This window comes from Dermacentor variabilis, unplaced genomic scaffold (assembly GCF_050947875.1).
Source record: "Dermacentor variabilis isolate Ectoservices unplaced genomic scaffold, ASM5094787v1 scaffold_13, whole genome shotgun sequence".
Classification (NCBI taxonomy): Eukaryota; Metazoa; Arthropoda; class Arachnida; order Ixodida; family Ixodidae; genus Dermacentor; species Dermacentor variabilis.
In genome coordinates, this window is record NW_027460291.1 from 16,790,275 (window position 1) to 16,818,028 (window position 27,754).

The following is a 27,754-nucleotide window of genomic DNA, read 5'->3' on the forward strand; positions in this document are numbered from 1 at the left end:
GCATCTCTCGTCTGTGTCTTTCCACAGGTAACATTTCTGGGGGAGGTCAGCGATCCCCGTCCTCACCACGGAACTCCGAAGTGGTCCGCACACCGAGCTTGTCACCATGCCTCCCGGTGATGAGCCCGCCTCCGCTACGGCTTCGGCTTGTCCGACTGCTCCAATCGTCACGGTTGCCCCACTTCGTGACCCAGGTGTGTTCTCTGGCCTGGAGGGACAGGATGTCGACGACTGGCTCCAGCTCTATGAACATGCCAGCGCTAATAACAGGCGGGACCCAACGATTATGCTCGCCAATGTCATCTTTTATCTCGGCGGCACCCCACGCGTGTGGCACCAAACACATGATGACGAAATAACCAGTTGGGTCAGTTTCAACCTTTGCGAAGTATTATCGTCCTACCGCGATATTTTCGACTTCGACGATCGCCCTTTAGGCCAGACGCTCGCGGTCAAGCATCGCATTCTTACTGGCGATGCTGTGCCTAGTCACCGACGACCGTACCGAGTTTCTGTGTCGGAACGCCGAGTTATTCAAGATGAAGTGAACAAAATGCTCGATAAAAACATCATTGAGCCTTCATCGAGTCCCTGGGCGTCACCTGTGGTGTTAGTTAAGAAGAAGGACGGCACGTGGCGCTTCTGTGTAGACGACCGTCATCTGAACAGCATTACAAAAAAAAAGGACGTCTACCCGCTCCCACGTATAGACGACGCCCTTGACTGCCTCCACGGTTCCAGATATTTCTCGTCTATTGATCTTCGTTCGGGATATTGGCAGATTGCTGTTGACGATATGGACGAAGAAAAAACCGCGTTCATCACACCTGATGGCCTATACCAATTTAAAGTAATGCCGTTTGGATTATGCAACGCCCCTGCCACCGTTGAGCGTATGATGGACTCCTTGCTCCAAGGTTTCAAATAGTCCACATGCCTCTGCTACCTCGACGACGTCATCGTCTTCTCGCCAACGTTCGACACTCACCTTGAGCGTCTCGCAACCATTCTTGACGTATTTCGAAAGGCGAAGCTGCAACTTAACTCATCCAAATGTCGTTTTTGCCACCGACAAATTACTCTTCTGGGCCATCTAGTTGACGCTTCCGGAGTACAGCCTTATCCCGACAAAACTCGCGCTGTCCGAGAGTTTCCGGTTCCGAAGACAGCCGCAGACGTTCGAAGTTTTGTAGGGCTGTGCTCGTACTTTCGTCGTTTTGTTCCAGATTTTGCGACAATTGCTAGGCCCCTAACTAATCTTTTGAAGAAAGGCGTACAATTCTCGTGGGGTACTGCAGAAGCCGCCGCCTTCTGTCGTCTTGTCACTCTTCTAACCTCACCACCCATTCTCGCCCACTTCGACCCTGATGCCCCTACAGAATTACGTACAGATGCCAGCGGTCATGGCGTAGGTGCCGTCTTAGCCCAATGTCAGCGTGGCAAGGATCGCGTTATTGCTTATGCGAGCCGCCTCCTAGCACCATCGGAGCGCAACTATTCTATTACGGAACGCGAATGCCTTGCTGTTGTCTGGACGGTTGCAAAGTTCCGTCCTTACCTTTACGGTCGCCCTTTTTCTGTAGTCACTGACCATCATGCTCTTTGCTGGCTCTCATCGCTAAAGGATCCTACAGGCCGGCTTGGTCGATGGGCTTTGAGGCTTCAGGAATTTTCATATTCCGTGGTGTACAAGTCTGGCCGCCTGCACCAAGACGCTGACAGTTTGTCGCGTTACCCTGTTGACGACTCTGACTCCTCCAATATTGCCAGTGCTTCTTGCGTCTTCTCTGTATCCCAGCTGCTTCATTTCGCCGACGAGCAACGCCGTGACGCCTACATCAGAGCACTCATCGACCGTTTTGAACACTCTCCGGCCGATGCTACTCTACGCCTCTTCGTCCTCCGCGACGGTACTCTGTACCGTCGTAACCTTCATCCAGACGGCTCTGAGTTTCTGCTTGTAGTACCTAAACACCGCCGCTCCACCGTTCTAGAAGAGCTTCACGACGCACCAACGGCAGGACACCTCGGCGTATCTCGAACCTATGACCGTGTACGTCGCCGTTTTTTGTGGCCGGGCCTTGCCCGTTCCTTACGACGTTACGTGGCCGCTTGTGAACTTTGCCAACGACGCAAGAAGCCTTCCCAGCTCCCCGCAGGTTACCTGCAGCCGCTCGACATCCCTGCCGCGCCCTTCCATCGTGTCGGCTTGGACCTTCTAGGCCCATTTCCGGAATCTACATCAGGAAAAAAGTGGGTTGCAGTCGCGGTGGACTACGCGACCCGCTACGCCGTAACCCGTGCTCTTCCGACCAGTTGTGCAACTGATGTTGCGGACTTCCTGCTACATGATATCATATTGATGCATGTTGCTCCGCGTCAATTGCTTACAGACCGCGGCCGCACCTTTTTGGCCAAAGTCATTGACGACATCATGCGTGCCTGCTCAATACAGCATAAATTTACTACCTCCTACCACCCCCAAACGAACGGCCTCACTGAGCGTTTGAACCGCACCCTTACAGACATGCTATCCAAATACGTTTCAGACGACCACCGTGACTGGGACCTGGCTCTACCTTACATTGTATACCTTTGCATACAACTCTTCCCGCCTCGAAACTGCTGGCTTTTCCCCGTTTTACCTCTTGTATGGCCGCGAACCGACGCTACCACTGGACACTGTGCTTCTGTCCGTCACAGCTTCAACTAGCGATTACGCCTGTGATGCAATCGCCCATGCTGACCATGCTCGCCAACTTGCGCGCGCTCGTGTACAAGTGTCTCAAGACAAACAGAAACGACGCTACGCCCTCCGTCACCGTGATGTCCATTTTGTGCCCGGCGCCCTCGTGTTGCTTTGGTCACCATCGCGTAAAGTCGGCCTTTGTGAAAAACTGCTTTCCTGCTACACAAGCCCATATCGCGTGATACGCAAAGTGACCGATGTCACCTATGAAATCGTTCTAGACACGCCCACGACGTCCTCCGCTGTGACAACCAGTGACATTGTCCACGTTGCCCGACTCAAGCCCTACAACTCTCCATGCACCTTGGATATTTAACAGCACCGTGACGGTGCTTTTGCCGCCGGAGGGGTAATATTACGATATGATTGAGCGATGCTCAAGAGACGAGCCGCCGCGAGAACGACGAAGAAGTTGGTCGGTGCCCTTGGCACGAGCGAGTGTCAGCCTGGCTGCCTGGCTCCAGTGTAAATAGCGTGTAAATAGCATCTCTCGTCTGTGTCTTTCCACACGTAACATGTCGATGATGCGGTGCGGCCAACGGCTACTCAACTGAGTGACCGGCCGCTCACGAGTTAAAGGTTGCGGGATGACTCGTCAAATAGAAAGACACCAGATGTGTTTCCATTAAACGCATTTCTGTCGACTTGCATGATGAATTACATTTTGTTCGGTTACTGGTTGCCATGGCACTTCGGCGATAAAAACGCTGTCACATTGCAGGATAATTTCATCTCCCCGGTGCACTTTCGGAAACTAGTCATGTCGCGGGTACCGGAAAAAAGAAAGATGACGCATTGTAGATCTGTGCCTACAAAACTATTCTGAACGCGTTATATCGGAGATGACAAAAAGGCCACTGAAAACTGTGAATAGGCGCCCAGGCTTACAAGAAGGATGGAAGAATTGCGTATGCTCCCCGTAAAGCTCGGCAAACAGTGACCACTGAAGCTGAATACATGAGCATTGTTGAGCAAGTGAGCAATACATGAGCAAATTAACAAAAGCCTCAGGTTGGGCGACGTCTCTGACACGACTATCATGCGTCGCGTCTACGCCTCAGCCTAATAAAGAGCGCGAAAAAATGACTATTTTTGCCCTCATTACTTATTATAAACACACCAAATAATTTATGTGGCGAGAAAGTCGTTTCTGGTAATGTATATTGATGAAGCAGGCTGTTCACAAGCTGTAGACCGAACCAGCTAGAAAATGCTCCAGTTAGTGAAGTGCGCCTTCCCGCGACGCCGCCTCTGGCACTCAGTCACCTGTGGGTCCAGCGAAGTGTGCTTTGCAGCAAAGCCAGAGCTCCAGCGCTGTAGCAGACGACGCGAAGCGCCTCCCCGAGGTCCGTGTGCGCATGCGCCGCTTCGCTTCGATGCGCCTCCGCGCTGGACGCAATTGGCCTCGAGCTCCACCACTGGAAAAGCTGGCGCCACCGTCGGCGTGACGTGCTAGGAGGGATCACGTGGACATAGCGGCCGCGTCGGCTGCTTCGGGAGCGCCGAAGCGAGCTGAAAACGAGTTAAAATCTTCTCGTACGCTGCGGTCCTCATTTAGTGACGAAATTTTCCCGCTTCGAGTGTCTCCTTTACAATGCTTGAAAGCACTACAATAGGTAGTGGCTGCCTTTGAAGGCGCGCAACATAATAGGCTACTGCTCGGTGCCGCAGGGCCGGACGCACGTAACGGAGGCCGGTGTCAGCCTTATTCACACGTCCGCAGGACAAGAAGCTGCGTGAAGCTTGGCTCGCGAAAGATAAAACCCGCAAACAGTCGTCGGCTACAACTCGGGTATGCAGCAAGCACAGACGCGAGGAAGATTTCTACTACGGCGCCCGGTCTGCGATGTTCTGAAAACACGCACTGAGACGCTCGCCCGAGCCCGCTGCCCGACTAATGTCATGACGGTGTGATCTATGAATTTGTCGATGCTATAGATACTGGCAAGTTCAGTGGAGCGGAAAGGCAGCGGTAAGAAGCACATTTAAAAAAAGCATGGCATATGGTCATGTTTGTGTTATGAATTAATGCACTGGATTACAAAAAAAAGGAGCAGCGGGAATTGCACGTTGAGAGCACCGATAAACATACAGTGCGACGCAACTCGACAAATAATATTGAAAGGTCAAAGAATTTAGAAGAAAAAAAGATTGAATCGTCGCGAGGGCACATCACAGTCCCCGTAGGCGTCGAAGTCTCTACAATGAAATTATTTTTGAACAGCTCATAGCGCCCACGCAACAATGGTTGCTTGTATACTGTCAAATGCTCATATTCTGCGGCCTAACGCTCATGGCATGGTGCGAAAACGCGCGTTCGGAGAAAGCGAAACAGTGCGCGGACAAGCATGCAGACGCGTAGTCGGTCGCTGCGAATCTGCGCGATCGCTGCATTGAGGCTTCGTTCTATTATGCTCCATATAGTTATACAAACACTATAAGAACATATTTCACATAGTTTGCTCTCAGCGTTTACCTACCTTTCACGCAAGAAGCCGGTTCGGGAGACCCCATCGCGGCTACCGCGCTCAGTGGCGTTCACGTATTCGGTAAAGAGATAGCGTCTGTAAACGATTGTGTGCTTTCAGTTTGCCCAAGATTATTATTTAGACAGTAAAAAACTTCTCTCGTTTCGAAAGTACTTACAGAAATGTCCGGGAGAGCTCGCGCGTGGTGTTTTCAGTGAGCGCTGACAGCAAAACCTATGAGGAGCGCGCCGCGTGATCCCTCATACTACGCCAGTGAGGCGCTTCCGATAGATGGCGACTCCGTAACTCCTCGCCGCCAATAGCGCCCCGCGGAGCGCGGCCACGGTAGGGTGGCTAGAATGGGAAGGTGTGAAGACCGGCCTCCGGAAGCTGGCCCCAAAACGCGTTCCTGCCACTTGACGGCGCTGCCGGCCGGGGCGCCGTTTAGGGCGCCGTAGTTTCTCGGGGCGTCTGCATACCTCCGGGCGGGATAATGATTTGGTAGCGCTTAGCTTTTGCGTTTGAATGCGTTAAACTCTGACCAGACTTTTTTCTCTACATTGTAGATGCTCAGAGAATTTAGTGTTTCGCTGCTCTCATTCCACATGGAAACAGCGAGCACCCACTACGCAGCCGACACAGCAACGGTTTTTGCGACCACCTCTTGCCGAGATTAGCGCGCTTATGCCCTACCAAAAATATAGTTCATAGGAATTGCCGCGCAAGGCCAGCGCATTGGAATAAGCTTGAATGTGTCGCCCGCACATGAGTCACATATTTGGGATTGTAACATTACTTTAAATGGACGAAGTTCATGCAATATATCAGCATTGTGGTGAAGAAATTCTAGAAAGTACAAAGCGCTTGCGACTTAATACATGTTTATTGGAAATAACACTGTTATTGCATAACATCACATTTTTACAAAACGCAGGGCTTAACCTTCTTGGCTTTGTTGTGGATGACACACTGATTTAAGCTTTTGAGGAAAAAGTGAATACGTGTTATACAATAAAACCTAGATACCGATCCTGTTAGATCAGCGGAATGCCTCCTGCAGTCAATCTGTGGCACATTGGCTGCTAGAAGTAAGAAATTCTTGACAACTTTTGCGTGCAGTTGCGTAGTGCTAAAGGCACGAGTGAACCTGTCCTCGAGTGTCTGAGCTTTTTCCAGAACACGGGAAAGGTACCTATGGGTAATGATGTCGAAAGCCTTCTCCTGATCGAAGGAGCAAAGAATACCGGGAAGTTTCCTGGTATTTCCCTCCAGGAGAAGGTCCCTCACTGCTAAACCGTGAAGCTGAGTGGAGCGCCCCTGGACACTACATGCCTGGTATGGACCCAAAACGGTGCTGAGCACTGTTGTGAGTCGCGTACACAGGCACTTTTCTATGAGCTTATAATCGCAGTTCAGAAGCGTGATTGGACGCCATGCTCTCAGATCGGAGCTCCTCGACTCGTCCTTACAAAGGAGAGTGATTAGCCCCTCTCGTTGAGACGCTGACAAAGTCCCTTCACCGAGTAGCCTGTTCACTAGTGATGTGAACCGCTTCACTAACAGTGTCCAAAATTTAACATAAAATTCGACTGTCAGACCATCGGATCCTGGACTGCGATTATTCTTGCCACCCTAGCCACGGTGAGCAGTGTTCACCCTAAGAGTGGACGGAACTGTACGTTTTGAAAGTTGGGGACAGGGATGCAACGGGCCTTTAGTAAAAATGTTTTGTTGTCCAAAAAATCGTAATGTCTGGTTTGTTTATTTCATTTCCTCTTAAGGCATACTGCTGGAACGAAGCTCACGGCTGCGAGTACACGGGCACCATGGACCGCATGCTGGAGCACTACGAGGACGAGTGCACATTTCACACCGTGGAATGTTTGCGATGCGGCGAGGGAGTCCAGCACAGAGACCTGGCAACGCACTACGCGGCCGGATGCAGTGCCGGTGCTTCTGCCGCGATCACGGAGTCCTCGGAGCATACAGCATTGACCCTTGCAGACGTGAAGACGATGTTGGGATGTCTCATGCACGACCAGCAGCTGCTCCCAGTGATTGAGAGTCAGCTGAATGAGCTTACGGAGCAAACCAGAAACCAGGAAGCCAGGTTAGCTGGGATCACTCGCGAGCTCGGAGCATGCGAGAACAACTTAAAGGGCGAGATGGCTCAAATCGCCGCCACGATTTCATCGACCGTGTCCCACCAACTCACATCTCAGCAAAATCCATTGGAGGCAGCCAGCACGTCGAGGTCGCTGTCGCTGCACTCGGGACAGGATCTGATACTTCGAAAGTTGGAAGGTTTAGCGCACCTGGAACACTCGCGGCAAACTTCCCCGAAGCCTGATTTCAGCCCGGTCATTGTTCATTGTGAGACTTTGTACGGTGCCTTTCGGCATTTGACCAGTGCGCTGTGGACACCCGCACGGATTAAAGAAATTATGTGTGCGAGTTATCAGCTGACCCTGGAAAACTGTGAGGAAATTATTCAGTGGCGGGGAGGCTTAAAACAGTCTGCCGAGATTACGGTGTGGCACACGAGGGACACGTACTTTACGATTGCCGTTTCGAAGAACGGCGCTACTGCAACACCTGCCTTCATTGTGCAGATCGAGTTTAACGGCATGCTGGTGGACTCTAAGTGTTGGCCGTCTTTCTGGAGCGTGGACGCAGTGGATACAGTAACATTCAATCGACGTTCGTTGACTTCCGAAGCCAAGCCTTGTTTCTGCAACCGCGATGAACCCTCATTGCCGCACTTCCACCTCCGATTTGCTACAGATATTGCCTCGCTGGAAAACGGCGGCTACCTCCGAGACGGAAAGATGTGGTTCCGTATCTCGCTCAGCAATACAGATACGGGCGGTGGGATCAGAGGAGCACCTAGCGTTCGTCGTCGCAGAATACGCACTGCACCGAAGAATCCTCCTCGCCACTTCAGAAAATGTGTCACATGAGCTTAACGAATTTTTTTATCTCCTTTGTTATAAATAAAGTGGGCTCTGCGAAATTTCTTTTTTTAAATTTGCTATCCTTTGTAACTGTCAACCTATTGTTTTCTTACTCTACTGGCCGTTCATTTTGTTTATTTCTTGTGCTAATACAGCTTTTGTTGCGAAATCTTGTGCTCCTCGAGTGGTTTCTGACCTTACGACGTTCACCCCGATACTTTTCTCTCGATTATTGCCGTGCGGCTGTTAAAGCGCTTGATTTCATGGCGACTTTCGTGTTTGATACTACGCTGTAGTACCACGCGCTGTCCCGTGTCCGAAATACGCGGGCAATGTTAATGCATCGCAACGCATTTATTTATTTATTTATTTATTTATTTATTTATTTATTTATTTATTTATTTATAGATCCTTTAAGTCCCGAAATCGTTACAGAAGGGAATGAAACGAAATACAGAGCATGTGCAGATAACAGGGTATAATAAGAATAAATAAATTTGAAACTACGGATCAACAAAAGTATTCTTCAATAGTCGTTATAAAAGCAGATGTATCGGTTATGTTAACATTGAGGCCGGCACCTGCTTCCATTCATTGGTAGTTGCAGGAATAAATGAATAAAAAAATATGTTCTTGCGAAAGTGTCGAACGCTCAAGTTATGGCTCTCGTCAGTACGAGATGATATTTATGCAGGTTCGGACAAAAGTTCACTTTTTAATTCCGGATTGTAATAATAAATGTTGTGCAGCAGTGATAAGCGTGTTACCTTCCTACGGGATGAGAGGAGAGGGAGGTTTAATGTACCCTTCATAGACGTTACGCTTGATGTCCGAGAATAGTTAGGAACAATAAAACGTGGGCTATAATGGTGTATAGACTCTATTGCATTTGTTAAGTAATCCAAACCAGGCTCCCATACAGAAGAGGCATATTCAAGTTTAAGACGTATTAGTGTTTTGTTTAGAAGTAGCTTTAAGTTAGCGGGTGCCGTAGAGAAATTGCGACGGAGGTAAACAAGCGTACGGTTAGCATTGTTAGTGATGTGGTTTATGTATGTTAGCCAGGAAAAATTAGATGTTATGTGGACGCCCAAGTATTTATAGGAACCGACTTCTTCGAGTACAGAGTTCTTCAAGTGATATTTGGATAGGTTAGATCGAAGCAGTCTTGCGGGAAATCCTCATTAGTTTGCACTTCTGTCTGTTAAGTCGCATTTTACAGGTGTCGCACCGGTTAGTTACATTGTCTATATCAGATTGTAGTTTTAGAGTGTCGGAATTTGATTATATTACTCTGTAAATGAAACAATCGTCTGCAAATAACCTTATGAAGGACGCTACACAGTTAGGCAAATCATTAATATATATGAGTTATAAGCAAGGGTCCGAGAACCGAACCTTGCGGCCTCCCGGAACAGACACGACAACGCGAAGAATCAAAATTGTTAGATGAGACAAATTGTGTTCTATTCGATAAGAAGTGTTCAATCCATGAGATAACATTACGGTCAATGTTGAGTGTATTTAATTTTAGACAAGGTAATTGGTGAGAGACGAGATCAAATGCTTTAAAAAAGTCTAAGAAGATGGCATCAATGTGGAATCCATTATCCAGCGCGGCACCGATTTCATGTTTAAATGAAATAAGTTGAGTATCACAGGAAACCGATTTACGGAAGCCATGCTGACGAGATGAAAAAAATCAATTTGTTTCTAGGAAGTTGATGACAGAGTATATTACATGCTCTAGAATTTTCCATGGCACACTTGTTAGAGAAATCGGCTTGTAATTTAAAGGTGAATTCACGTCGCCAGACTTAAATAATGGAACCACCTTGCCGACTTTAAAATCCTTTGGTAATGAGCACAACAGAATAAATTGCGAAAAGATGTTGCACACTATTATGGATGAGTAAACTTCGGTATTTTTCAAAAACTCACAATCAAAATCGTCTATTCCTGACGATGACGAAATCTTTAAGTTACGAATCAAGTTGACGACACCATCGCATTCGATTAACAAGGGCTCCATCTGAGAAAAATTCATCTTAACAACTTCAGGTAGAGAAGCACAGGGCAACACGTTATTCAAAAATGATTTACAAGACACTTCATTGAGTACAGAACAACATTCTTCTTGCGGAACAACAGCACCATCTACATCAGGTAACGATATTGTGTTACATTCGAAACCCTTGAGAGTATTCCAAGATTTTTTATTATTTGCAGTCAGCAGAGATTGAACTGTACTGTAAAAGAAAACGCGTTTAGCTTCTTTGACTGCGTTTTTAAACAGTGAAGCAACCTGTTGATACGCACGCCAGCTATCAGTTGTGTTCCGTATTTTTTTTAGTTTGGCGAAACAGGCGCCTCTTCCTCTTCAAGCTACGTTTTAGGGATGCATTAAACCACGCTGCTCGAAGGTTACACCGGAAAACTCGCAGGGGTATGTATTTTTGTGCTAATTCATTAAATTTATTTTTAGAAAGCGACCAGTTCTTTCAACGCTCCGAGTGTAAAAGTGCATTCGTCAATTTGTCCAAAGTCCATATGGACCATTTATCATCGTTAAGGTTTGCCGCAATCGCTTGAATCTCGGTTTGCTGTGCCTCGCCTTTCCATTCCGCCATCCTCGAATGGTTGCGTCCTTGTGATCAGCGTCTCACGCGTCACACAGCCTAGGAAGAGCCAATCGTGCCCGCCGGTGCTGCTGGGCATCGAACCCGCGACCCTTCAGAAATTAAACGTGAGGAGCAGGACACACGAATGATTGCGTCACCGCGCTGCTTCAGTGCTTGGAAATTTGGGCGGCGTGTTCCACGTGACCCAGACACAGCCTGTCGCGTCCACTGCTTCGTCTGGCGTCCCGTCTGAAGCCGCGGTTCTTTTCCTCTTTGTTTTAAACAGAGATTCGAGGACCGTGTGCTCGTATTTCGAAAACCCACAGAAGGCAATGCCATAGAGGAAGAACATGGCATTATACTACTGCGTGTTTTATTTTTATGTTGACGGAAAAACTTTTTTTTAATCGCCTGTGGAGGTAGGCACTAATCTACCTATAGCGCTGAAGTACTCTGGGATTATGAAATGAGCGGAAAACCAATGCGCACACTTCACTAATAACATAATTGAATTGAATCAGTATTAAACTAATTGAGCAGATATACTGCAACGCACGCACTGAAGCCAGCGATTTCACCAGGCTCGTCCGCTTCTGATGAAATTTTGAGAGTAGCACGAGGTTTGAGACAAGCCCCGTCAAACTAGCGGTGAAAATGCGCTGTTGTTCCGCTTCCTTTTTTTTTAACAAAGCGGCCGCATTTCCATGCGGGAGAAATGCGAAAACACCCGTGTACCATGCACACTTACGTGCACGTTGAAGCAATCCCCGGCGGTCAAAAATTAAACCTGAGTCACTCACTACGGCGTGCCTCACAATCATATCACGGTTTCGGCACGTAAAACGCCGGAATTTTAATGAAAACACACACACAACAAAAATCGTTTTTTTGCGCATTTATGCTAGAATGTTAATGTAGCACCATTGCATGTTGTTGCAAACTTTCAAAACGCGGATCCCAAACTGATGTCATACTGAGAATTCGTTCCTACTAAATATAGCCGTCCAATTCACCGGAACATGTGGTGTAAAGGAAGTAGCTGAAAAGCTAAATGAAAAAAAAATTTTAGCTTTAGTATCACGTATACTTAGTTTGATAAAAGGAAAATCAGACATCCACCCGTTCGTAGCTGGTGCTACAAAGGAAACCCATACCGGTTCCTTGAAAGAAAAGCCTCACAGTTGAAGAAAAATTCGTCCTGGTCCGGAACCCGAAACCGGGACCACGGCCTTTCCGGGGCAGGCGCTCTACCAGCTGAGCGTTGCGGGCTTCCGCAGATCCACTACGTCATATAATTAGTTTGATTTTTTTTATGCAGATACTGTCTGCCTCTGAGACCAACTCAAAAAGTGGAATTGTGCAACGTGTCATAGGTGATTTGTAAAGATCATGTTAACAATTCAATTAAACATCCCGTATGTATCGCAAGCATTAAGCCTCTCCCCGGTCGATGTTTGGTCGACCAAAGATCTGTTGTGTTGCAAGTGGAATTTTTTTTATGTGCCGGCACATGCTGGTACAATATAAGTATGGGAGAGACTGCGTGCGTGGGAACGCATAGCCCACGGCGCACCACGCGCCAGCCCGCAAGCGATGCCAACGCGATGCGTAGCGCTCGCGTTGCTTGCGGGCTGGCGCGTGGACTCCGCCTTGTTGCCATGACAACGTAAACAATCATCTGCGCCGCCATTTTGCTCCTGCGTCGCCCTGCCGTTAGGGCCGTAACTGAAGGGGACCTTGGCTCTAGCGTCGAAAGAGCGTCTGCTCGAAAACAGCCAGGGGCAGCCATGCGGAGATTCACCCTGCTGGCCGTGCCACGACAGGCGCGGTGGCGGCGGCTTCGACAGGCACAGCTATGCGACGCGTGAGCTGGCGCGCCGCGCTGCGGATGCTTTTAGCGCAATGGGGAACCAGCGCTGGAGTCACGGAGGAAGGAAACTAAGGAGAGGCCCTACCCCCTCCGCGTGCTAGGAGAAAAGTGTGGCGGAAATGACGTAGTAGGTTCTCTTTTTTTTGCTGCTTTCTATTTATTTATTTTTGCTGTATGGCCACGCCTTTTGGGCCACAATGGCGGCGTTGTTATGGTTTTGAGTGCTCACACGTGTTGCTCTGGTAGGTTTCGTGCCGTGGCAAAGGCGCTGTGTGGGCGGGTTTGCGTTAGTCACCGTGTCTTGTTGCGCTGTGTTACCTGCACCGTGCTCTGCCGGATGTAGCTGTGGCCATGTGGGACAGGAGGAACTGAAGCTCGTGAAATGAACGCGCATATGTAAAGCTGTACGCAATGTACCGCGCCACGGCACTGACAACGGACGACGGAATATCCCCGGGAAATTTTGCCTCCACTTCAGGGGAATCATGCTAACGTGCCATCGCAGACCGAAACCGATGCGTTTCAGAATCTGTACAGTGAACGCCTTGCAGATCAGTGATTCCTGCTTTTGACAGCGCATGTTGCATTTGCGGCACTAACGGTGTCACCGGGAAACCTGATAATGAAGAATCACGCGCATATGTATTGGATGATAACTTATACTGTGCGAATAAAATATTTTACTGTTATACTGTAACTATAGAATTATTATCGCTATGTGAATGCGTGCATCATAAATTCTAGTTTTTTCTCCGATAACACACCAACCACATAAGGGAATTTACTTACACGTGAAAAGATATGGGTGGTCCACTTTTCGGCGTGCGCGACTTGCATCCTGGCACACAACAACTAGGCATTGGGTGAGCGGATACCTAGGCAAGCGTCCGCACAACTCGTGCGCGGAACGAAAACTGAAAAAAAACGGTGCCTTTCGCGCATCGTTCGCTGGGAAAGAAACGCAGAAAAAGCACTCATGGCCAGTCGACTCTCAATCCGGGACGGCTGCTTTGACTTACCAAGGAACGAATCCTCCCTACCACAAGCTTATCTCATCTGTGCGTGCGAGAAGTGCAGGGAAGTGAAGGTCAGTGGATGCGCTGCAAGAATATGCAAGGCTCCACAGAACGTACACCTGCGAACACGTCGAACGGCTAACTATTCCATGCTCCCACGTAGGCCGGGTCCACGCGCGTATTGTTCGGCACCGTGCGCCGGCCAGTCGACTCTTCATCCGGGAAGATGGGAAAGAAGCGGCTGCTTTGACTTATTAAGGAAATAATCCTCCCTACCGCAGGCGTACATTATCTGTGCGCGCGCGAAGCGCAGGTAAGGTCAGCGGATGCGACGCAAGAGTGAGCAAGGCTCCACAGAGCGTACTTGCGAACACAGCAAACGGCTGTTCCATGGTCGCAGGTAGGCCGGTTCCACGCGCATACTGTTCTGCATTGTGCGCCGGCTATGGCAAAACTTTCGTTCCGTGACGTTTCACTTACCGTGCGACGAAGGCACCTCAAGCCACAGTCAATGAACCTAAACGTGGAGTCAGAAATGACATTCTGCCTCCTCGCCGGCGCGGTGTCGAAGTGATGCGCGGCCACCCGAAGTTTGTTCAATAAAGCACGACGATTCCTCAAGCGAGAATGTGTTTGTGCTCATAAACTCCAAATGGATCGCAAATGGGTTGGTGTGTCGTACGTGTCTCCAGTGCGTTCTTGCAGTGCAGTAAGAATGCGTACATCTTTTTTCGCATCGCCAGACGTCTAGCTCGCAAGACCGTATGAGAGCCCCAGGAAGCCCAAGCAGAGAAAATCAAGTAGAAGGCAGCGATAAAGGGGACCTTTTTTTAAAAAAACACGCAAGAGCTGGGTAGCGGCCGCCACCTGCGGTTAATGAGAACAGTTCAGTCGGTTGGCCTTATATTTAAGGCATGTTTATTTTCATAAAAGCCGGTAAAAGCAGCCGATTCAACCTCACGGCCCCATTTGCGAAGCTCATTATGAACTTTTTGTAACATGGGTTCGACAATGGCAACGCAATGAGACATCGCGATTGTCTAGTATTGCTGCGGAGCGAGCGAGCGCGCTCCGCGCGCGATACCACACGCAGCGCGGCGTGGTTTCGCGAAAGATGTAAACAAGAGAGGAGGGTGGCCCAAAAGGCGGAGCATCGCCATGAGCAACGCCAATTTCCGGCTTCACATTTGCTTCACAAAGAGTGACGTCAGGGCCTCTCCTTAGTTTCCTTCCTCCGTGGCTGGAGTTCTCACGACGCCTGCAGCGCAGCCCTGGCGGTCAGAACATGCACAATGCAGCCGCTCCCGCGGACGAAAATTGCTACTGGTAGTGGCGTTGCGTGCCCTGAAATTCGAAGGAAAAGAAAAGGACGCCGACGATACTGTTGCATATACAAGTGCCGCAACTACGTCGGGATGAGAGAGGATGTATCCTTCTGCGTCTTTCCATCTAAACCCTACGAACAAGAACGGAGGCGGCGTTGGATCCAAGCAGTCAGACGAGCGGAGTAAATGTTCCCGTCTTGTCGCCCTGTCAAGCGGTGGCGGGCTGGTTTCTAAATGGAATTTTGCGAGTGTGCTTGGTTTATTCGATAGTGAAGACGGTCAGCCATGGCAGACAGTATCAAACAGCAGTATATACAGTCGGCATTTCGTCGGAAACAAAATGAGCAATAGCATGCACCATCCGGCGTATCTACCAACCATTCTTCCTTTGCAATACCACTGCCAAGCCCCTCCCAACGCCACCGCAAAAGCGAACGATACGAAAGGTAAATATTATCCATTCATTGCCAAGAATTATGTGGGAGGGAAGCTGCCTTGTAATACGAGTTGTGTGCGCGTACTGTCGGCGCACGCGCGACTAAGCCGCCTATGTGTTTTTAAAAATGCGCATGCGGATGAGAACTCGGCGCCGAGATGCATCCGGTGAACTTATGTAATTAGTGCTAAATGTAGGCAGCGTTATTACGGATCTAGCAGCGGAGCACTCAGACATTTGCTTGCGCGAGTCAGCTGATGCGATAAAGCTTTCTTCTCCATGACTGCTGTGGCGAAGTAACATCGGAATTTTTTATGTCTAGCCAGAGAAATATGGAATGTCTTCAGGCCAACTAATACTTCCAAAAGCATAGCGCAGCACGACCGGAGCCGTAGCTGCTAGATTTGCGTGGCAGGCTGCCACGCAAGTATGACAACGGCACACGGCGCAACCGTTAAAGAAACACACATGATCGCCGCGACACACTGTGAAAAATATATTTATTTATTTATTTAGTACCCACAGCGCCCATTCAGGCATTACAGCGGGGGGGGGGGGGGGGGGTACAGATGAAGAAAGAAGCATAAAAATTGCAGGTCTGCATAAATTTGTTTAATGTTGAATTCCAATGGCGGAGTCGGAGCCGCTGACGGACTCCGTGAGCGAGCACTCGACTCTGGCGCAGAGCAACGTCTCCAGAGCCGAGAGTGGAACGCAACCTGCGCCGCCGGAGCAAGGCGGAAGCGGAAGTTCTATCACCGAGTTACCCAGGATACCTTGCGTGTTGTCATTTCCTTCCGCTGTTTGCTCCCAGCACCGCCGCACCGGTCACTTGTCTCTTCAGCGCCGTTCACCTGTTTTTTAAAAGTGCGGAATGGATATCTCGCCAAGCGTGCAGCAGCTTTTGCTTCCTCGCGAGTAGTGATCAGTGGCGCCTGCCAGCAGACAAACGTGGCAAAGGAAATACGTCACGCAAAGTTCCGGTCCACTCCGCCGATTTTGGTGGAGCATCTTTTTCTTCTCCACGGACTGACTCCCGCTCTGAATCCCCTCCGACTCTCTCATTGGAACACCTTACTCCCGCCCTCACTCTGCCATTGGAACAAGCTTACTCCGAAACGAGCAGAAAAACTTGCTCCGCCTTCGCCATTGTATTTCAACATAAGCCAACAACACATTATTATGCGCCGACAAAAAAAGCACACAGCCAAGTTGCACGCAGCCACGACGGACACAGCCACGTTGTAGATGTCACATGTCGCATGTGAAAAAAAAAGTACATAAAGCACAATGATTACAACGACTCATAATAAAAGAAAGCGAATAATAAGTTGCAAAAAAAAAACAATGCGGTGATTAAGATAAAGTGCGACAAGGTGAAAAAAGAGGCACTAAAAGAAAATGTCATTTGTAACTGGGATCTTTTACAGGTCATGATAATTGCTAGATGTCCACGCGATATTTATCAAACCTTAGGGGATCAATAGATTCTATTGCTTTTAATGCAGAAAAGAACTTGTTAGGACAACAACTTCCTACAACTGAGGAAGGAAGTCGGTTCCACTGACTGATGGTTCTTGGGAAAAAAGAGTTGCTAAAGGTCAATGTATTACATTTGCATTCTCTTATCTCCTGTTCATGATCTTTGCGTGCTGATGTGTAGTGAGGCTGGTTTATGTACACGTCGCGCGGAATTCGAGTTTGAGAGTGACATATGCTGTGTAAAAGTTTCAGTCGAAACGACGCTCTTCGGTGCTGGAGAGATAGCCAGTTTAGAATTGGCTTAGATTTGGTTGTACTAAACTGCCGGTCATGCATTTCTATATCTAGTACATATCTTGCCGCCATGGACTGAACTTTTTCTAGCCTTTCTTTGTTAGTTATTGATGAAGGGTCCCACACAGAGCATGCGTATTCGAGCGCAGATCTTACATATGATTTATATAGTAACTGCCGGGTTTGTTGTGGAAACGCACGTGTATTTCGTGGTAAAAATCCCAAGCTCCGAGAAGCCTTGCCTACGGTATAATCCACGTGCCGATTCCATGATAAAGAGGGGCAAAAGTAAACGCCTAGGCATTTATATTCACACACCATTTTTACTGGAGAGCAGTTTATCGTGTATTCAAATTTTCCTAGATTTTTTTTCTGGAGAACCTCATACACACCGTTTTTTCGAGATTCGGTTTCATTTCCCATCGCTCACACCACTCGTGTATGGCATATAAGTCGTTTTGAATTACGAAGCAGTCACTTTCAGATGTAACTTTACGGTATAATATACAGTCAACTGCAAATAACCTAATATGGGACTGAACATTTTCATTAATGTCATTGATATAAAGTAGGAAGAGAAGGGGCTCCAGAACTGATCCCTGAGGTACCCATGACGTAACGTTAGTTATTGCAGATTGTTCGCCGTTTACGACTACATATTGTCGCCTCTCTCGTAAATATTCGGCGATCCACGCAATAACTTGGGGATTAATATTAAAACTGGTTAGTTTTTGCAGTAACATGTAATGTGAAACGGTATCAAACGCTTTCTGAAAGTCAAGAAAAGTAAAGTCGACCGATGATTTGTCATCCCGGGCAGCCGCTAAGACATGTGTGAACTCTACTAGTTGTGTGACGCATGATAATCCTCGCCTAAATCCACGCTGACTTGAGTTAAATAAAGAATTACTATCTATATGTTTGACTACTGCAGTATATAAAACATGCTCTAGAGCTTTACTGCACACAGAAGTTAGTGAAATGGTACGGTAGTTATTAATAACATTGCGCGGGCCAGTTTTATGTATAGGAGCAACCAATGCCATTTTCCAATCAGCCGGAAGTGAACTGTGTTCCATGGACTTCTCAAAAATAATTTTCAAGTACATTGACACTATATGAGAACAAGACTTCAACATCAAATTGGGTAAACAGTCAGGGCCCACAGCTTTTGCACAATTTAAATCAAGAAGCAGTAATTGAATGACCCATGCTTCGATCACTATCTTAGGCATGGGTGTGGGTTCGCGTTTCAACAATTTCATATCTTTCCGAGAATCTGTTGGGGCAGAGAACACTGATGTAAAATAAAGATTGAACAACTTGCCCTTTTCTGTGGCGTCGCAAATTGTAACATCGCCATCGCTCAAAGCGGGGATAGAAACGTTGTCTTTTTTATTTCGTTTTATATGTTTCCAAAGTTCCTTGGGACTTTGCTTTATCTTACTTTCTATTCTTTTAAAGTAGGCTGATTTTGTTTGGATTATAGCGTTGTTCACTTCCCGCGTTGCCAGTTTTAGTTTACATAAGTTTTCTTTAGAGGCGTATCGTTTGAATGAACGGTAAATTCTTTGCCTACGCTTCACTAAAACATCCAGTTCTTTAGTGTACCATGGCTTACTTCGATTACGCCTTCTAGTCAATACCCAGGACGGAACAAACCGGTTGCGCAGTTCAAAGATTTTTTCTTTAAATAGAACCCATAGGTTTTCCACAGAGTACTCATCCGCAAGTGTTTCGAACACAACGAAATACGCTTCCAGTGGAGTATTGATTGCTTGGATATCAGCCTTGGCGTAATTGTACATGCACCGATTCTTCTCACTGTAAACGCTTACATGTTTCATATTTATTTCGCTTAGCACGACGTCATGATCACTTATCCCTGTCAATGTTTCAGTGTTCTGGACCATTTCTGGCATACTTGTGAAAAAAGGATCTAGGATGTGATGTATATAAAGCTTAAAAAGCTTCTTTCGTCATTTCATCACTTCATGGCGCTAGCTTCTTTACGAAAACTGTCCATTTGAAGTGGCCCGAAAACGGAAGCACACGAACTTATAACACGGCCGCGCACGTGTGTGTTGTCTGGTCGAGCGGCTGGAATATGCCGCGTTTCGTCGCCAGGGCGGCGTGCAACGCACTCTTTTCGACGCGCCGCCTATCCAGCGCTGTTTCCCCATAGCGCTTAGGAGCCCGCGTCGCAGGAACTCCAGCGTCCGCTATCGCATCGGCAAAAAGATTACCCAGCCCTTCTATATGATGCAAGGCATTGGCTGAACTAATTGAATTTATCAAGCTAAAGTACCTAGAACAGTCGTAAACTATGACATGCATACAACCTACAGACATGATAGCTCTCTGATTGTAATTTGTCTTTACGAGAAAACATCATTCTTCTACGCGAAAACTCAAACAAACCGCTTCACCCACACAAACCGGCCGCGGCGTTCCCAGACCGGCCGCGGCAGTGCTATTTCGCGCGCCAGCGCGATGGGCGCCTTGGGGGCCGCGGAGAGGCCCGCCCGTTTGGTTGCATTCACTCCAGCTGGCGCTCCCCTCTGCCGCATCGCGGCCCACGCAAGGGGCCGCAGTTCAACCACTAAGCTCGCCGTTCGCGGCAAGCGTATCCAGGTATGCATTAGGATTACGTATACTCCAGTTGCCGGGAAGCGTGAGGAGCAGTTAGGGATCTTTGAATCCTATCGCGTCCGACTCTTCAAGCCGAAGCTTAAGCGCCCTTCAAACTTTTTGTCAAGTCACGGGCACGGACACATAGGGCCGGGTCGCCAACGCAAGAAGTCATTTGCGTTTTTCCTTTTTTTTAGAGCGCAGCTCTTTGGCGTCCGTTCCTGGGTTTCGCGTCGTCGTCGGCGTCGTCGTCGGCCTCGTAACCAGCTCCGCCCCCCTTTCATCCCCCCAGCGCTAGCAGCGACCGACTGATACCGCTGGATGCCGCTGACGCCGCTAGAGAGTCAAGATAACGTGACTGCATAGAACACCGTCGCCGCCATGCAGAAAGAGGAGGAAAGGGTCCCCCCCCCCCTGTTCTTGTGTGGCGGATAGCTGGGGTTGAATCACTATCGCCGTCAGCGGCATCAGTCAGTCGCTGCTATCTCTTCCCTCCTCCCTTTATCGTGTTGTCCGCTTGCTGCGCGCGCTTCTGCCCCCATCGTTTGCCGCTGGGTGTACACGCCGCCCCCCTCCGCTTCCGCTTACTGCTGGTTGCTCTCGACGGCGGCGATGAGCCTCCGCTTCGGCGGCGCGAACTGCAGGGTCTTCTCGGCGGCGGCGATGAGCTTCTGCTTGAGCCTCGCTTACTGCTGGTTGCTCTCGACGGCGGCGATGAGCCTCCGCTTCGGCGGCGCGAACGGCAGGGTCTTCTCGGCGGCGGCGCTTAGCCTCTGCTTCCCCCACGGCTGTGACAACCTCGCGAGCCACTTGTATAGATCTCGTCTTTGAGAATCAAGCATTGGTGTACCAAGTCGAACATATATCAGTCTATTTCTCCGACCACAAAGCTTCCTTCATGACTGTCAAGAACTGTTAGTGGAGTCTTTGTTAAAGGAATACGTGTGAAAAATAAAAAAAAATTATGTGATAGCGCATACATGTGTTGCTCGATTTCTTTGCCTCAATCTATCCAAAAGGTGAAACAGCTTATTTGCTGCGCTCACATTTCGCATTAGGAAGTAACGTAATCGTCGGTAATTTTTTTTATCTCTGCGCCTTTTCGTGATCAACCGTCGCTCTTTCTTTTCACAAACGGGGCGTTCTCTACAAAAATAAAAGCGTGGCGGAAAAGGCACTCTGTAGAAGGAGACAGCGAAGACAAAAACGAACCCCAGCCTGTTCCGTTAAGTCCACTAAGTTGTGCCGTTGCCAGCCGCCACAGCGCCAATCGTAGGAGGGGCACCTCGCGGCTGCACTCGGTTATCGGCGGCGCGCAAGAAGGAAGCGCGGAGACATTCACGCTTGCAGACCCGGAGGAACGCGCATGCGCGCAGCAGTCGGTATCGACGACAGGGTTGCGCTGCCCGAAGGTGCGGAGGGTCGTTTCGCAACGCGTTCGCGCGCCCTGCAGTATACAAGGCGGATTTAAAGTGATGGCGAAGGCTGGGCCGAAAAGGGGTTTAGCGCGACTGCAGCACAACCAGAGGATGGGGGGCAAAACACTCATATAAAGAAATGATAAAGCTACAAAATTGGAATGTAATCTGCCAATAGAAAAGAAAAAATATATTAGCACCTTGTTTTATGAAAGAGGTAAGTCATTTTATTAAAACCTGGCAAATTTTGTATTTTTGCAACACTCTTGACCTGCCCCCTATTCATGAGTGTGCGGTGCATTACAGCGCGTCTTTGCAGGCCTTGTTTCGATACCCGGCTAACCCGGCCACAGTGGCGGGAGCTTACGAAGCGATTTCTTATCCCCAGCTGTCTGCGATGGCGCGCCTGGTAAAGCGTATAAATTTAGCTCGCCGGTCTCAAAATGCTCCTTTTGCGAAGTTTTCGTCGTCCGTGTACGTCGCTTCTTTGTCACCGTTCGGTAAGATTTGCAGCCCGCTGCACCGCTGCGGCAGTTTTCTCGGTTTTGTCGTTTCCTTCGGCGTGCGGCCAGTGCGAAGTCTTTTTCCGTCTTTGCACGCTTCGCGCTCTTCTTTTGAAGCGCGCGCTTAGCGCTTCATTTCAAGATGAGCTTGCGGCATGTGAAGAAACGATGCTCCGTGGTACACTGCGACAGCGTGGATAGTACCATTGGTGTCACGCTACACTGATTCCCGCTGGACTTTTATCTGGCTATATTGTAGCGTACAGTAGACTGATTACATGCTTTACTGCCCCGCGAATGTCCTTGCACTTCACTGTACGCTGTACTTCATGTGTACTTTTGTTGACGTAAAATTACTTCAAATTGATCCGGCTAACGACTAGAAGTACTCTGGAGATGGTACGCCGGCTCAATGTATGGTATTTGCTCCTACGTTGAGCACGTTTGAGGGTGCTAAAGCTGGCTTTAACATTGCCTTGCAGATGTAAACGCACCTGCTATATTCTTTCAGCTGAAGAAATTAAATGTGAAGAATAATCCCAGTGTGCTCTATGGTCTGTGTTGATGCGCCTACTTATGTCATGTTATGTTTGCTTCAATTGAAGCTGTCGTAGCATTGTTTTCTATACTTTTCAATTTCCTAACTCACAACGTTCGTGGCACTTCAGGGCTTTTTCCTATCTGCACTGTGACTATTGAGATTATTAGCCAACTTAAACAATACTGCTTGTGCTGCCTGTGACATGTATTTTTTTGTTTGTGTGCCAAGGGTGTGCTTTGTGACTGTATTTGTTTGGTTGCTGCAATAAACAATGAATATGAAACTATGAAAACCATACTTGCCGTACACTCTATTGCGAACTGTGCACTTGAGCCAGTGCTTTGTGCATCATACCTTGCTGTACTCAAAAGCTCTCAAAAGTACTAGCACCAGTATTTGCACTACGAATCATGCATGCTTCGCCAGTGTATGGAAGTGTTGCTGCCTTTCTATGCTGCCCCTCCTTTACCAGTCACTTTCATTGCGTTCCCAATTGCACATTAACAAGGCCATAACTAGCAGGAACTCGAGCACATTTGACTGGTAAAGGTTGGGGCGCGCTGAAAGGCAGCAACCTTCGAGAGGTACGGGCTCGAAAACGCGGATTCTACAGAAAGACCGCTTTATAATTCGCGCCAAAAGCATACGTATGCGTGACGTCATTCTACGTCACGTTTGCGTATTTTGCCCCCCAAAATCCAGGGGGCGCTGGAGTGCCCACGAGCCGCCATTTTTTGGACCAATGGGCGTCTATGGAGCCTTCGCTACCAGTACATCTACCTTGCAGTATACGTTGTGGCCGAGTGCACGTGACAACGGAACAAGCACAGCGTATACGCACCAGGAGATGCGGAATCGGCGGTAGATGTATGGAGCAGGTGCCGCCGACGGTAACGAGGCAACTGTTCCTCGCCGCGCTGCGAAGGCCATCAGGGCGATAAGTGTTTCCCATTGTGCGCGATAGTGCTTGCTGGGCTCATTTTATCTCTCGTCGACGCTGATCTAGCCATAGTGCATGACACCACTGCAGTACCGACAAGCTCTGTAGAAAAGCCGCTGTGCTCTTTCTTATGCGAGCCCAAGATTCGTGCCCGAAGACACCTCCATCCCGGATCACGGACGAGGACGGGTGCACCGTTTTCGCGACCACGTCGTCTCCGGCGTCAACTGGCGACCGACGCGGTTCGTCGACGAGGTTCCCAGTTCACGTGTGTGCGGCCTCTGCCGCATGATCCCAAAACAGATGGTGGTGTTGCCGTGCTCGCACGCTCTGTGCCAATCTTGCCACGCAGCCAGTCTCGAAGGGGGCGTTGGCCAGTGTCCGTTGGATCGAGAGCCATTCAAAGAAGGGGAGTGCTTCGGTTACGAATTCCCTACCAGGAAAGCAAACGCCGTGAAGGTGAGAGGGAAAGAAACAACTTCTGTCACTCTCTGAAGGGGGGAAGTGGGGAAGCAGGGGAATAATGCAAGAGTATAGGCATAATTGCGCTATGGCATATCTGCACACCTCACGATAACATGAACGATTAGATACTCTTACCGAACAGTAATATATACTAATTCACCCTGACTTAATGTCTCTTTTAAGCTTCTGTCAAAACTAACACAATAGAACAACACAGACTCACTGAAGGCTCACGTGAAATATTCTGTTACTCGGTATTTACTTATTTCTTAGTGTCACAGATAAGAGAGCAATACAAAAAAGGCAATACCTTGAAATGTGTAACGTCACATTGACGTTTTATGGTCGTCATTTCTGCGCGAAATTCAAAGGGAAACTGGTGGTAATTAATCACTTCAGTGACGATTCACTGACAACTCAGTGATTCAAACATTGTTCTTATTTTCCTTGAAATTCGCGCTGAAACATCAGAAAACGTAGCTGGGTACACAACATAAGTTCACTAGATATTCTTCTAAAAAATAGGGTTGCTTCTGAAAGAGTACAGTTTCTGCAAATGTTTATTTTAGGACATTATTCCTTAACTGCTACTGCCCCCCCCCCCGCCCCACTCCCCGACCACCCTATAACAGCTATCTCGGCCCGTAGCAGGTGAGAGGATTCATATGAGGAGCAAGCTAGCAAACGAAAAGAAGATGGCGGTCTACACTACACAACAATGCCGCTGTCGCCAAAGATAAGCTAGGAGCTGAAGAATAGTTCAACTACGGAGTCCCTTTTTTCTCAATTCTGGCTCACCAAGCCTCATTGTGTGCGAGTACCTGTCTTGCTATTTAGGAACATAATTCAATGATTGACCTTCACCTAATAACTATGTTTGATGCATCTTTAGTACATAGACAGCGGCAAGTGCTGCTGGGGGCGATTTGAGCATATTTGCTTCCCCATAAGATCTGGCGTATACACTGGTTCGCACCGGAATTCATGTAAAGGTACGTTCTAAAATTAGGGACAGAGATAGAAGGCACCTTTAAATAAAAAATGGTTTGTCGGCCAAAAAATTTAATCTGTGTTAATTACATATATTATTTTCTACTAAGGCGTACTGCTGGAACGAAGCGCACGGCTGCGAGTACACGGGCACCTTGGACCGCATGCTGGAACACTACGAGAACGTGTGCACATTGCACACCGTGGAGTGTGTGCGATGCGGTGAGGCAGTCCAGCACAGAGACCTGCCAACGCACTACGCGGCCGGATGCAGTGCCGGTGTTTCTACTGCGATCACAGAGTCCTCGCAACCTACAGCAGTGACACTCGAAGACGTGAACGCTGCCCTTGAAGACGTGAAGGCGATGCTGGGATGCCTCAACCACGACCAGCTGCTGCCAGTGATTCAGAGTCAGTTGAATGAGCTTACAGAACAAGTCAGAAAACAGGAAGCCAGCTTCGCTGGGATTACTCGCGAGGTCGGAGCATGCGAGCGCAACTTAAAGGGTGAGATGGAACAAATCTCCGCCACGATTTCATCGACCGTGTCGCGCCAGCGGACGTCTCAGCAAAAACCATTGGAGGAAGTCAGCACGACGGGGTCGCTGTCGTTGCACTCGGGACAGGATCTGATCCTCCGAAAGTCAGAACATTTAGCGCACCTGGAAAACTGCCGGAAAACTTCCCCGAAGCCTAATTACAGCCGTGTCATCGCTCATTGTGAGCGTTGGCGACCTGACCTTCGGCATTTGACCACTGCGCTGTTGACGCCGCGGAATGAGAGAATTGGGTTGGCGACTTACCAGCTGACCCTGGAAAACTGTGAGGAAATCATTGAGTGGCGGGGAGGCTTCAAACAGTTTGCCGAGATTACGGTGTGGCACATGAAGGACACGTACTTTACGATTGCCGTTTCGAAGGACGGCGCTACTCCTGCATCTTCCCTCATTGTGGAGACAGAGTTTAACGGGATGCTGGTGGACTCCAAGTGTTGGCCGACTTTCTGGAGAGTGAGCGCGGTGCATCCAGTAACATCCTATGAACGTTCGTTGACTCCCGGTCGCAAGCCTTGTTTCTGCAAACGAGCTGATCCCTCATTGCTGCACTTCCACCTTCAATTTACTGCAGACATTGCTTCGCTGGAAAATGACGGCTATCTCCGAGACGGAAAGGTAGCGTTCCGTATCTCGCTCATCGATAAAGAGATGTACATTGGGATCAGAGGAGCACCCTAACGTTCGTCATCGCAGAATGTGTACGGCACCGGAGAATCCTCCTCGCCACTTCAGAAAATGTGTCACATGAGCTTAACGATTTTTTGATCTCCTTTGTTATAAATAAAGTGGGATCTGCGAAATTTCTTTTTTTAAATTTGCTATCCTTTGTAACCGTCAACCTATTGTTTTTCTTACTCTACTCGCCGTTCATTTTGTTTATTTCTTGTGCTAATACAGTTTTTTGTTGCGAAATCTTGTGCTCCTCGAGTTGTTTATGACCTTACGACGTTCACCCCGATCCTTTTCTCTCGATTATCGCCGTGCCGCTGCTAAAGCGATTGATTGCAAGGCGAAGTTCGTGTTTGGTACAACGCTGTAGTACCGCGTTGTTCCGTGTCCGAAATACACGGCCAATGCTAATGCATCGCATTTATTTATTTATTTATTTATTTATTTATTTATTTATTGTGCCTTGTTCCAGAAGGGAGTGTAACAAAATATAGACCATGTGCAGATAACAGGGTATAATAATAAGAAAATTAGAAAGTGCGGATTAAGAAAATTATTCTTCAATAGTTGTTCTAAAAGCAGATGTATCGGTTATGTTAACAATTGAGGCCGGTAGATTATTGCATTCATTGGTAGTTTTAGGAATAAATAAACAAAATATAGGTTCGTGCGACAGTGTGGAACGCCCAATTTAAGGCGATGGTCAGTACGAGATCATGTGCATGCAGGTCCGGACAAAAGTTCACTTTTTTAATTCTGGATTGTAGCAATAAATTTTGTGCAGCAGTGATAACCGTGCTAACTTCCTACGGGATGAGAGGAAAGGGAGGTTTAAGGTAGTCTTCATAGACGTTACGCTTGATGTCCGAGAACAGTTAGTAATAATGAAACGTGCTCTACGATGTTGTATTGACCCTATTGCATTTGTTAAGTAATCCAAACCAGGCTCCCATACAGAAGAGGCATACTCAAGCTTAGGACGTATTAGTGTTTTGTATAGAAGTAGCTTTAAGTTAGCGGGTGCCGTAGAGAAATTGCGACGGAGGTAACCAAGCGTACGGTTAGAATTGTTAGTGATGTGGTTTATGTGTCTTTGCCAGGAAAAATTATATGTTATGTGTACGGCTAAGTATTTATAGGAACCGACCTCTACGAGTACAGAGTTCTTCAAGTGATATTTGGATAGGTTAGACGAAGCAGTATTGCTGGAAATCCTCATAAGTTTGCGCTTCTGGCTGTTAAGTCGCATATCCCAGGTGTCGCACCAGTTAGTTACCTTGTCTAGATCAGATTGTAGTTTTAGAGTGTCAGAATTTGATGATATTACTCTGAATATGACACAATCGGCTGCAAATAACCTTATGGAGGACGCTACACAGTTAGGCAAATCCTTAATATAAATATGAAAAAGCAAGGTTCCGAGAACCGAACCTTGCGACAACCCGGAACTGACAGGACAAAGCGAAGAGTGAAATTGTTAGCTGAGACAAATTGTGTTCTATTGCACAAGAAGTGTTCAAACCATGAGATAATATTACGGTCAATGTTGAGTGTATTTAATTTTAGACAAAGTAATTGGTGAGAGACGAGATCAAATGCTTTAGAAAAGTCTAAGAAGATCGCGTCATTGTGAAATCCATTATGCAACGCGGCACCGATTTCATGTTTAAATGAAATAAGTTGAGTATCGCAGGAAAGCGACTTACGGAACCCATGCTGACGAGATGAAAAAAAAATTAATTTGTTTCTAGGAGGTTGATGAGATTAGAGTATATTATATGCTCTAGAATTTTGCATGCCACACTTGTTAGAGAAATCGTCCTAT

The 27,754-nt window shown here is 48.0% G+C and overlaps 1 protein-coding gene across 1 annotated transcript; it reads left to right on the top strand.

The window, feature by feature from the left end:
• Positions 1 to 23,113: 23,113 nt before the first annotated feature.
• LOC142566861 (uncharacterized) lies at positions 23,114 to 26,098 on the top strand. Its single transcript, XM_075677787.1, has 2 exons — positions 23,114 to 23,707; positions 24,814 to 26,098. Exons 1-2 carry the CDS (start codon positions 23,537 to 23,539, stop codon positions 25,936 to 25,938), a joined length of 1,296 nt encoding a protein of 431 aa, XP_075533902.1. The 5' UTR covers positions 23,114 to 23,536; the 3' UTR covers positions 25,939 to 26,098.
• Positions 26,099 to 27,754: the final 1,656 nt, after the last annotated feature.

What these genes read in the sequence shown, in the direction of transcription:
- LOC142566861 (XM_075677787.1), top strand. Translation starts at nt 23,537, where the DNA reads ATGATCCCAAAACAGATGGTGGTGTTGCCGTGCTCGCACGCTCTGTGC. An exon ending in GGAAAGCAAACGCCGTGAAG is followed by an intron (nt 23,708 to 24,813) that starts GTGAGAGGGAAA and finishes TTTTCTACTAAG; the next exon opens with GCGTACTGCTGGAACGAAGC.